The following is a 12,595-nucleotide window of genomic DNA, read 5'->3' on the forward strand; positions in this document are numbered from 1 at the left end:
TTGTGTTTATCGGCTAGGCTGGCACAATAAACTATCTCACTTATATATGTGTAAGAGATAATTTTATATCAAAGAACAATAGTATATTGAAACAACCTCCCAGCCCAGTCCAGGTCAAGTCCATATATCTGACACTGGTCCATAAATCCCTCTTCAGACTCAGGCAGCACATGCAATGATGCACAATGCAGGGAGATCACAGGCTGGTGGGTGCAAAGTCTTGGGGATCCAATGGCGGTGGAAGCATCTCAGCAGTGGCACAGGTCTCCATGGGCTTCTCCAGCTCCTGAGTGTGACTCTTTAACAGGAAGATGAACCAGAGAGAGAGTATGTGACCCACCTCCAGGGAGAAAGAGAGGAAGTTTCCAAAATCTTCATGAGAAGGCCACACCCACAAGAAGGCATCATCAGGCTGTGACCTGATTGACAGGCCAGACTCCGCCCCTATACTTATTAATCAAGTTGACAAGAAATTCTGTAACTACCACAGGGGGGGACAGAAAAGCTTATTTCAGATCTTGGGGCAAGGCCAGCTGAAAGGGAGCCTAATGTATCTTTTAAATTTTTTAACAGTTTTATTAGCACTTCATCCACGTGTCATACAGTAACCTAATATATCTTGTAACAGATAACAAGAAAGCATTCAAATAATGGAGGCATGCCAAAATACACAGGAAGTGACTTGAAGGAATGTTTCCACTGGCCAGATTTGGGGGCTTTCTGTGCATCTGGAAAAATAGTGGCACTTGTGGATGCCAGCACATTGGATCCAGGAGCCTGCCCAATACAGAGAGAAACAGGTAGGGGAGGAAGACATGAAAACAGGGAAGATATGCTGCATAGAAGAACAGTCATTTATAAATCCAGAAGGAATGATAGACGGAGAGGAGCAGCACATTGCAACTCCAGTGGAATCATTGGTCATCGGTGGAACTGAGGGTCACCAGTGGACACAACTCCACCTCTGACATGTTGTTGGGAGCAGGGTTGGACGCAGAAGCCAGGTCATTGCCTCACAGACGAGGTATGAGATACTTTCCATCACCTTTTAAAATTCTATTTCCCCACGAAGCTTCGGAAACCCCCTCTTCCTAATCACAAAACAAGAAGCATGCTGTTTACAGTGGAAAGAGTTGGAGGGGCTTAGTTCAGAAAGCCAACGTAGCATCACGCCTACAGAGCAAGCTAAGCTGCCCTGAGGAGCCTCCTGCTGCACACCCCACCAAGGTAGAATTCCTGTGTAAATGCATCCCCTGAAGGCCATCTTGCAGTATCACCAGAAAACCTACTGGGCAAGATTCCTAAAAAGAAGGAAAAAAATTCAATAGAATAAAAAACAAAATGACAGACTATCGCAGACTAAAGGCAACTCAAGAGATGTAAATGTGTGCTGTTGTTGTTGTTTTAAACTCTAAAATGTATTTAGGGGATAAGGGGGAGAACATCCACAGATTACCAACCATCATCTCAGACTCGTGCCAACTCCGTGCATGTCAGTAAACCCCACAGGGGTTTCGACAGGTTGTGTTTCAGAAGCAGGCCAGCAGACTGTCATCTGAGATGCCTCTGCATGGACTTGAATCCCCCAAGCTTTTGGCCAGCAGCCAAGTACTTGTTAATCATTTGCATAGCCTGGAGTTTCAGGCTTCACGGTAGAAGTGAGATAATATAAGGAAATTATTGTTAAGTTTCTTTGGCACACAAATAATATTGTGGTTATCTGAGGCATCTTTATTCTTAACAGATGAGTTCTGGTGCATTCAGAGGGGAAGTTCATTGAAGTTGCTGTCCAACTTATTGGCAAAAGGTTCAGGGAGTATATATATATATATGTGTGTGTGCTTAAAGAAGGAGAGCAAATATTTCCAAATATTAACAATAGGTGAGTCTAGGTAAAGAGTCGGGGCCCTCCCCAACTGAATTCTAGCCCCAGTCCAAGAGCAGTTAGTTCTGATCACATGGCCCTGCTCGATACTCACCGTCATGAAAGGATCACTGAAGATAAGGGTGCTACAGCAAAGTGTGGTGAAGAAAGCAGGTGGTGCTCAGCTATTAATTGGAATAGTGCCTGGGGCCTTACAGGCTGACATTCAAACAAGCAGCCATCTAAGCGAGAAGTCAACTAAGTCCACATGGAAGCAGCTCACCCACGTGTCTGATCCAACGATGACAATAACAAAATTCAAATATGACAAAGAGCTAAAATTATGAACATCCAATTTGTAGAAGGTTATTGGGGGAGTGGGAGCCCAAGCCCATCTGCAGAGTATCTAGTCGTTAAGCCTCTGGCAGATCCCACGAGCTACTTCTAGGTGTATTACTTGCTTGTTCCATGGCAAAAATTTCTTCCCCGGCTTCTTAAATATTCATGGAAGTCTTTCCTTTTTTACCCACTATTTGTATTTTTATCTCTGTATTGTTATCATTATGCTATCCATACCACTTTCTTTCTGTTTTTTATTATTTCTGCTTGGTTTTCCAGTTTGTGAAGCGCAGAAGGAGTAGGGCGCAGAGACAAGAACTGGTGTGAGAGTTTATGGGGAGGTGGGGTGGGGTGGGGGACAGGGAGGGCAAGGGGGCTGAGGGAGCCAACAATGAATGTGGAGAAGGCGGGGGAGTGCTCTATAGAACTGATGATGACTACACAATTCATTTTTAAAGTATCTTAGCAGTAGGGGGGGCGTGGATGTTATAAAATTGATTGTGGTCTTGAATGTACAACTCTTCTTGTTATGATTGAACTCTTGGATTATGTGATATGTGGATTAAATACCAACGAAACTGTTAGAAAAAAGAGAGAGAGAGCAGGGCCCTTGGTGAGAGTAGCGGTTACACACTGGGCTGCGATCCTCATGGTTGGCAGTTCAAAACCACCAGCAGTTCCACAGGAGAAAGACTGCTTTCTACTCCCATAAACAGTAACAGTCCTTGACACCCGCAGGAGGTCACTATGAGTCAGCATTTACTTGTTGGCTGCAAGATAAAGAGTATATAAGGATTCCTTGTACTATGCTTTTAATTATTCAACTTGCAGATTCTTATATTAAAAGGTTAGGGAAAAGCCCCTTGCCCTGAAGAGAGAAAGCCAAACTCCTTGACCTGCCATTCAAGGTCATTTCCATGAAATCTGCCCTAACCCTTATAAACTGTGCTCCCCTCATAAGCTTCTCAAGGAATGGATCGTGTTCTACCATTTTCTCTACCCAGGTCTCTATTTCCATTGTCACTGAATCGGTTTAAAGTCATAGTGACCCTCTATTGAGTTTCTGAGGTTATTAATCTTTACAGGAGCAGGAAAACTCATCTGGTGGGGTTGAACCAAGGACCTTGTGGTTAGCAAGCCAACCTTTACCTCCAAACACAGCCTGACCTCCTTTCGTATCCGTATGGACACACGTAATAGATTGGATCCATCTACCTCCTGTCTCTTAGCTCCGCATGGCTCTACCTCTGACCCTTGCTCCTTCTCTTTACTTGAACGAAAACACCATCCCCCTATCAATCCCATCCTAACTGGAATGTGAATTTAAGCATGAACGTGACTCGCTAGGCTAGGGCCTCGCATGTTTTCTTCCATTGCACTATACAAGGTATGCCAAGTTCATCTTCTCACGAGGAAATAAGAAGCTCGGATGACAATACACAGAGAATCCATTCTCCCTAGAGAAGAGCAAGCTTATGATAGGTTGATGGCATCTACCCCTTCCCTGCCCTCTGTAAGAAATGATCCCTGAGTGACTGGTAAATTCCCTAACTTCCCTAACGACATTTAAGAATTTTTTTTTTTTTTAAAGATGTTATTGGATTAAATGTTCCCGGTTTTACCTGGAATTTGGTACGAGGTGGCGTGCGGCAGTCCTGGGCGGGTAGAGCAATGCACCGAGTGGCTCATTTGTCCACGAAAGGTCCATTGTGCGACGCTGACCTTCTCTCGTGTTCATTTAGACAGCACTGTTGATGATCTTTTCTGCCCTTGGGATTGCTTCCTCTGGATACTGCCTGGTCATATCTGCTTTGAGTCTTGTCCAGGGCCCGTACTGCCGCACCCGCAATGGCTGGGAATACGCCTTCGAAGCTTCTACCGGACGGTAAGGAAATCCCCAAATCAAAGTGCTCTGCAAGGCAGATACACTTGGCTTCTCACTCAGGCCCGTTTCCCACAATTCTTTAGGGTTCAATGTGGCTGCTGTAGGGCAGACTTTTCCTGTAGGTTTACTAATATCAGTCTGGATGTTTCCCCCAACCCAGGTTTGTTTAGGTGCTGTCCCTCCCGTCTTTGACTTCCAGGTCCATTCAAACCATGCGTGCTGCCATGGGCACATCTACATGGATGATGCGTTTCTCCCAGTCTTCAGGGGAGGCCTTGGTGGTTACTGTGGTCTGAGTGATTCGAACAGCCCAGCCTTGGTTTATGGCCAGACTGGGCATGTGGTGGGTGATGGCTGTGAAGGGGCTTGGCTGGGAGAGTAGCCCAGTGCCCTTGGCGGGCGCTGGGGTTGCCAGGGCCTTGATGGAGAAAGCGCTAGACAGTGCCAACTGGGACAAGACAAGATACAAGAATTTGTGCCAGGAGCCAAAAGTTTATCTAACAGGTACCCAAGAATTGTTTAAGGGGGTAGACTTGCTCAGAACACTGATATCGAGGGGTTACTTCCTGGACCATCGAAGGCCTCACCTGGATCTCCTACTGGTTTTCTAGGCCACCAGCCCTGCCGAGGCAGCTCAGGGTGCGTGGCTCTCAGAGGCTCGGGAAAGGCCCAGTGATAGTTTCCCTATTGTATCCTGTGCTCCGAATTCTAACAGAATGAAATTCAGGGAGTGTCTGTTTTTGCCATCCACTGTGGACGTCACATGTCCCCAGGATTGGCTCTATCATTCAAGCATCGTGCTGATTTGAGGTCTTCACCACTCACCCAGGCCACACAGAAGAACCGCTTCGGTGGCACATGGCCGCCTTCCTCCTGAAGGTTCCACAAGATGCCACGTGGTGTGGCCTCTTTTAGAAAGCAGAGCTCTCCACACAGTTCAGCATCACCTCTTCAAGGCCTCCTGCAAAAATTCCGCCTTCCTGTGTGCTGGACAGTCCTCTTACAGAAGACTCTCCGAAAGAAAGCCCCACGATGCCCAAGCCTGCTGCCCCGAGTGGATTCGGACACATGGGTCAGCGTGCGTTTCAGGGTAGGACCGCTCCCTCGGGTTGGCAATGGCCAGGCTCTTAGAGAGTAGGTAGCCAGGCCTTTCCTCCACAGTGCTTGCTGCGGGGTGGGGGCTTCAGAGCTACAACTTTGGGGCCACTCCAGGAACTTGACAAGGTGCAAAAGATGAGAAGTTTTTAGATCATCAACACTTTACTTCCCACCCCCTCACCCCTAAGCCACAGGAGCCTCCTCTTCCAATGAACGGATCACAGGCTGCCCGCTGGCCTCCCCATCGTGCCTTTGAGCTGCTCCGGTGTGTGTTTCCACCTATTGAAAAATGTGAATGGTGCAAGCACTGCATGGAGGCCCTGCGTGCAGGGAAGCTTCGCCTCGGGTCTCCTGGAGAATGTCTGGGGCTGGTCTGGGGTGGAGCAGGTGTTAGGATTGAAGTTGTGCGTGTCAGATAGTTGTGTCTGTATTTCTTCACCCATCGTTTCTTGGGCGCCAACCATGTGCAGGTCTTGGATGAGGTGCTCGAGAGTCAAAGGGAGGTTCTACATCTGCCTGCTCTCTTGAGAATTCCCAGAGACCCAGCACTTCGCCTGACCAATGACCTCTGAGCACAGGTCTTAGTTGATTATGGATTTGGTGCAGGTCCCCCGCCCCTTAGTTATAAGCTCTATGATCTTAGAAAAGTGTCTGCCTAAATTGTGGGCGGTCATCACTCCCACCTCACAGAATTCATGCAAAATGGGAGTGAGGAAACCCGCAAACATGCCAGATTTTATGATTAACCTCATATGCCAGGTGACAATCGGCTAGGGGACCAAGCTTCAGCCACAGCTGTGGTTGATGGGGATGGATCCCAATTCATTTCATTGACATTTACCACCTTTAACTGGGAAGTCACTGCTATAGGGCTTAGCGCTGACCCCTCAGCAGCAATTCTAACAGGCTCTGTGCTCTCAGTGCATGCTGCCCAAGGAGGAAACAGCGATAGAGAAAGAGAGTTAGAAAGTGCTGTGAAAATGCGGCCTTAGAGCAGTGTGTGAAGCAGGCATCTGGGAAAACTTCCTGCTCCTACCAGGCCTGCCTCGTCTACTTCATGACCCTCCGTGGTTTACAGAAGAATAAACAGAACCATGGTCTGGGAGGCGAGTCGGAACCTGGCATGGCATCTTGTTTGGAAGAGCCGGCTCCTCCGTGGATCCATGCGGAGCCCATCACATCACGAAAACAGCCTAGAGCAGGTGCTGGCAGGACAAGCGTGCCTGCAAGCTTGGGAGATGGATCTGGGGACATCCTAACAGAAAAATCACACGCTTTACAGGATCCGAAGTAGTTTTGGCTACCTCTCACAATAACCCAGGAGTTAGGTATTTTAATCCCCATTGTCCACATACAACGCCCAAGGTCGGATAGGGAAATTTTCCTGCCCAAAGTCGCCTGAATGCAGAAATGCTGGCTCCACACCCGCTGTGGAGGCCATCGGGAAGATTAAGAAGATGTCCCAGCGCCTCTGAGCCCTGGGGCAGGCGATTCCTGTTTGCCATCACGGTGACTCTGGCAGGGCTTCTCGGGCTGCCGTCTTTACGCAAGCAGACTGCTCCGAGGGCTCCTCTCACAGCGCTGCACCCAACCCCTCAGTCAACTGTGGGGCGCTTAAGCATTGCGCAACCAGGCCTCCTTTGGAACCTGGTAAAGAAAAAGAGCGGGGAGAAGAGCCAAAGGAAGGGCAAAGAAAAGATGGGGAAGCAGCAGCAAGGGAAATGAATGGAGCAAGAGAGAAGAGGGCTTGGCAGTGGCAGTATCCTGAAAATGACAGTCACCTCCTCCCTGGGACCAGGACCCCTCGACGGCACGCAGCCACGTGTTACTGTTCGGGTGTGACCTTGGCTGCCTCAGAAGGGAGCATCAGCCCACAGGTGGATTCTTCGGGGCTTCAAGAGCATTCTGGGAGAGATGTTTTTCTGGCTTGGCATCTCTCATAATCCAGTTTCAAACTAGATTGATGAAACTGTTTGGTCCTGTCGGTTGCCACCTCATTATCTCAAACTTAACAGCTAAATAAAAGCAGGGTTTTAAGCAGATGTTCTCAAAATGTGACCCCAGGCCAAGAACATCAGCTCACCTGGGAACGTATAAAACCCACTGCCGTCATGTGGATTCTGAATCCTCATGGCCCTGTAGAGTTGTCAAGTCGTATAAATTTTGACAGGAGGAGACAGCTTCATCTTTTCCCCCAAGGAGTGCCTGGTGGGTTTGAACAGCTAACCTTGCAGTTAGCAGTCCAACAATTACCAGAGAGTGCTGCCAGAGCACCCAGGGATTTATTAGAAATGCCAATTGTTGAGCTTCCACCAGACCTTCTGAATAAGAAACTGGGATTGGGGTCAACCATCTGAGCTTTAACAAGTCTTTCAGGTAATTCTGACGCATGCTCAAGTTTGGAGTCTGTTCTAAAGAGATTTGGGATGCTCAAGTTTGGAGTCTGTTCTAAAGAGATTTGGGACAGGATCTAGAGATTTCAACTAGGATTTCTTTTTTATTTTGTTGAATGTGCAATTCTCAAGCCCAACCCTGACAGCCCCGACTAACTTCTCCCTCTCGTCTTCCATCTGACATGCTCCCTGTTACCTCGCTGCCGAACTCTTCGATGTCCAGCTTCACTCCTAACAAATCAGAGCTGTATATGAGGCAGCTACCATGCTAGTAGTGAGTTAGGGCCTCCACAGTGCTAGGTGCACACCAAACTATGTATATAATGATTATTACAATGCACTAATCAACATTTAATATCCTGGTATACGAGGGGATATGCCCCCAAACTGATTTTCCCCCCAAAGCTATGTATTTAATTTTTTTTTTACAACACAACCTTATCACTTTCAAAGGACTCTCCATCACCACTTACTACATTTGTCAAATCTGCAATTCCATTCTTGGACATACTTTTCAAACTCGTGTGTGGACGGCTGACAGCACCTCCCTCATTTTTTCCTCACCTCCTCTCTGTCGTGAAGTTGCTGTCCTGTCATGTCCCTCTGCACTCGTGGAAGCAAAGAGAGGTTGCACAGAGCAAGGTCAGGGAAAGAGAGACATGCTGTTTGTTGCCAAAAATTGGTGTATTGGCATGGCTGTGTGAGCAGGTGCATTGTAGGGTGGCAAAACCAGTCCCCCATCTGCCAAAAAAAACGGGCCTCTTTTTGTTGCACGCCGTTACCCAATCTTTTCAGAACCTCTGAATAGAAAGCTTGATTAATAGTCTGACCTGGTGGAATGAACTCCAAATGCATTGCACGTCAACATTTTCATCTGTTTGGGAAGTTGACAGATGTCCAGAACGAGACTTGTCATCAATTGACGTTTCACCCCTTTGGAAGTGAGAAAGCCATTTGTACCTTTGAGTCTCTCCCATGGCACTGTCCATTGAAGCTGGGTTCAACATCACAGCACTTTCTGTGGCATTTTTCCTGAGCAGGAAACAAAATTTCACAGCAGCACACCATGCTCTTCAATCGGCCCTCACAAAAAAAATGAGGCTCAAGTGAAACGGCTTTTATGAAAAAATTTGCTGTCACCAGAGAGAACCTTCCCAGATGATGCCACTGGGTGCATGCATTCAAACCATATTGCTCAATGCTTGCTTAATGGAACAAATGTGTACTACGAAAGCTCCGCTCTGCCCAGTGCAATTCTGTTTATTTGGGGGGGTGCCCCCTCATATTTTTATCATATGTTTGTGTGATCCCTGGTTACAAGTTGGGCTGTGATCACAAGGCCAGCAGTTCAAAACCCTCAGCCACTCCTAGGGAGAAATATGAAGCCTTCTACTCCCATAAAGAGTTTAAGAGTTACAGTCTCAGAAACCCTCAGGAGCAGTTCTACTCTGTCCCATGGGGTCGCCGTGAGTTGGAATCAACTCGATGGCAGTGAGTTCTTGGAGTATAGACTTCATGAGTATACAACAATACCTGGGACCATCTTCTTTGGAGTGCATACTCTGTAGAGACTGAGCCATTGGTGTGAGTGACCACTTCCCCTCTTTTCTGACAGTTTTCTTACAGATTCCAGCACATGGAGTCGGTGCCTGGAACCTGCGCATGTGGTTGAGTGGAACATCATTTTATTTTCCATTCTCATAACCCTCAGTGGGCTTCAAGTGATTGTTTGCCTCATCAGAGGAGCCATTCAACTCTCCATGATTCTCTGTGGAACCTACTCAGTCATCGTCCAGGTAACAGAACCTTACTGGCACTTGTACCTCCCCCTTTCCCTGCCCGCCCAAGATTCAGTGAGTCTCTTTGAGTCTGTTCTTCAAATATTGCTGGAATTCCATCCCTTTCTTTCCGCTCCTACTTCCCTCATCTCTACTCAAACTCTAATATCTCATGTTCTCTCTGAGAGCCTCAAGTGTCTATTGTCTAGCCTATGTAGATGGAACAGCAATATGTTTCAAACAAGCCGCATTTCAGTGTTTTGTGTAGAAAATGATCAAATCAGAAAGATATCTTACCATTTATTGAGAACTGCTTTGCCCATAAATTGATCTAACCTTGTGTTCAGAATTTGGGATCTTATCCTATTGAAATAGGTTCTCTTTTGAATGATGCAACTCCATCTCAGTAATGACACTTATTTCTACTGATTGCATAAATGACCAATTCTGAAGAAGAGGTGGAAATGTATCTTTACTTTATCCTGCTGATACTACTTGTGGTAATTACATAATCTGCTGTCAATTTGGGACTCGAGAGGATTAAGAGTGAAGGGGTAGTGTCTAGTCTGTCAATTGGATCATAGCCAATGAGGCCTCTGTGTGGGCAGGCATGGCTTGCTCCTGAGAATTCTGGGAAATCTGGTTTTTCCTTGTTGGAGGCGGGAGAGACTCTGCTCACTCCCTGGGAGCACTGCAGCTGACAAGAACATGGAACTACGCTAGTGCCCTGAGCTGGAGAAGCCACATAGAGGGCCCTGCCTGTGCTGAAATGCTTACAATGCCACTGGACCCAAAGACTTTCTGCCCACTGGCCTGGGATTGTCCTGCATTCAGAGTCATTGCATGTGTTTCGTGAGTCTGAAGAGGACCTTATAGATCGGTATTGGACATATGGGCTAATATCAGACTTATGAGCTTGGACTGGACTGGGTTGGGATGTTTTCTAAATGTTCAATTCCTCTTATATATAAACCTCTTTCTTATATACATATGAGTTTCTATGGATTTGTTTCTCTGGTCTACCCAGACTAATGTACTACTGCTACTTAATCTGCTAAAATACTAATGTTGATTTGATTTTGGTTAAAATGGTAAAACCTATTCAGAAAGTCCACAGTACAGATAAGTCTTGAGCAACATGTCATATGTCCTGTTTGACATTATTTAATGTATAACGTCTTCCCTAGTAGTGTCAATGAGATATTTTCTATTCTATCATGTTTTGAATATGAACTATACATTTTATTTCTACCTGGATTATAAATCACTAATCAAGCCAAATTTACAATTTTACTCACTTTTTTTCCCTTCTTCTGTAGCCTGGAATCATTTGAATAAGAACAAGAATGTTAAGCAGTGATGTTGAAAAACCCAACAGACCCATAACAAAACAAGAGCTAGACCTGGTTATTGAGAAACTACCCACCAAGCAAAGTCCAGGACCAGGTGGTTTCACAGGGGCATTCCACCACATATCCAAAGAGGACCTGCTACCAATACCACAGCAACGCTTCCAGAACATAGAAAAAGACAGCAGACTCCCACACACGTTCTGTGAAGCCAGCATAGCACTGTTACCCAACCCAGGCACAGACCCCGCCAAGATGACCAGAGATGCTAAAATCCTAACAGACAACGGAATAGAGCAGCATATACAAGAATAATAATAATTCACCATGACCAACTGGGATTCGTTCCAGGTATGCAGGGATGGTTCCATTTTCAAAAAACAATCACACAAAGAAGGCAAGAAATAAAACCCACGTGATCCTATCAATCAATTCAGAAAAGGCATTTGACAGTATTCTATATCCGTTTCTGTTCAAAACACTCAGGAAAATAGGATTAGAAGGAAAATTCCTCAAGATAATAAAAGCCATATATGCGAAACCAACAGCAAGCATCATGCTCAATGGGGGAAAGCTACAAACACCCCAGTGGAAAAAGAGACCAAGCAAGGATTCCCCCTCACCATTCTGATTCAGCATCATGCTGGAAGTTGTACCTAGCGTCATCAGACAGCAAAGAACTCAAGGGACTACAAATAGGCAAAGAAAAGAAGTGAAATTGTCACTGTTTGCAGATGATATGACCCTGTAGACAAAAAACCCAGAAGCCCCCACAAAGAGCCTGCTGGAAACAAGTGAGGAGTTCAGCAAGGTAGCACGATACAAAGTTAATAACCATAAATCAATTGCATCCCCATATGCCAGCAAAGGGAGCTACGAAAAAGACACTAAGAAATCAATACCATTTGCAATAACCATGCTGAAGTTGAAATACTTAGGAGTAGACTTAACAAAAGAAACAAATGAACTATGTAGAGAAAATTACAGAACATTACTACAAGACACTAAAAAGGACCTATATAAATGGAAGAATATCCTATGCTCATGAACAGGCAGACTTAATAATGTGAAAAATGACAATACTACCTAAAACAATCTACAGATACAATGCAATACCGATTCAAATCCCAAATAAATCCTTTAGAGAAATGGAAAAACGAATTACCAATGTCATATGGGAAATCAAAAGACCCAGGATAAGCAAAGAAGACCCGAGCAGAAGGCCTAGCACTCCCTGACCTAGAAACCCATGGCAGAGCCGTGGCAGTCCAACAGCCTGGTCCTGGCACAATGGAAGACACATGGATCCGAACAGAAACCCAAGCGTCAAAGCATCAGCCTACAGCCACCTAATCTTTGAAAAAACCCAAGAAATATCTATCGAGAGAAAGACAACCTCCTCAACAAATGGTGCTGGACAAACAGGATTTCCAGTTCTTACCAACGACTCATTGGACAAAGGGCTGATTATCAAAATATACAGAACGCTACAACAGCTCAATAAGAAAATGACAAGACACCCAATTAAGAGATGGGAAAAGGATATGAACAGATAACTCACTAAAAAAAAAAAGTGCAAATGGCTAACGCACATATGAAAAAATGCTCACAATCACTAGCCATCAGGGAGATGCAATTTAAAACCACAATGAGATACCACTTTACACCTACAATGCTAGCCCAAATCAAAAAAGGAAAAAAACAACAAATGTTGGAGATGATGTGTACAGATTGGAACTCGCATACACTGCTGTAAATACATGTACTTGTAAATACACACAGCCACTGTGGAAAATGATCCGGCAATACTTAGAGCAATTGAGAACTGGAATCCCACATGATCCAGCAATACCACTATTAGGCATATACCCTGAGCAAATAAGAGACAC

General features: G+C 45.6%; 1 protein-coding gene across 1 annotated transcript in view; it reads left to right on the top strand.

The window, feature by feature from the left end:
• The window catches only part of TM4SF18 (transmembrane 4 L six family member 18), a 19,648-nt gene extending 7,323 nt beyond the window's left edge, over nt 1-12,325 (top strand). Inside the window, exons 3-8 of the mRNA XM_045295083.1 lie at nt 109-137; nt 810-850; nt 2,255-2,273; nt 3,946-4,088; nt 9,195-9,375; nt 10,677-12,325. Of these exons, the coding sequence (XP_045151018.1) occupies nt 109-137; nt 810-850; nt 2,255-2,273; nt 3,946-4,088; nt 9,195-9,375; nt 10,677-10,691 (428 nt within the window). The 3' untranslated portion in view covers nt 10,692-12,325. The remainder of the gene's footprint in view (nt 1-108; nt 138-809; nt 851-2,254; nt 2,274-3,945; nt 4,089-9,194; nt 9,376-10,676) is intronic.
• Nucleotides 12,326-12,595: the final 270 nt, after the last annotated feature.

Source organism: Echinops telfairi, unplaced genomic scaffold, assembly GCF_000313985.2.
Source record: "Echinops telfairi isolate 266 unplaced genomic scaffold, ASM31398v2 ScPeMD7_4225;HRSCAF=4972, whole genome shotgun sequence".
NCBI classification, from domain to species: domain Eukaryota; kingdom Metazoa; phylum Chordata; class Mammalia; order Afrosoricida; family Tenrecidae; genus Echinops; species Echinops telfairi.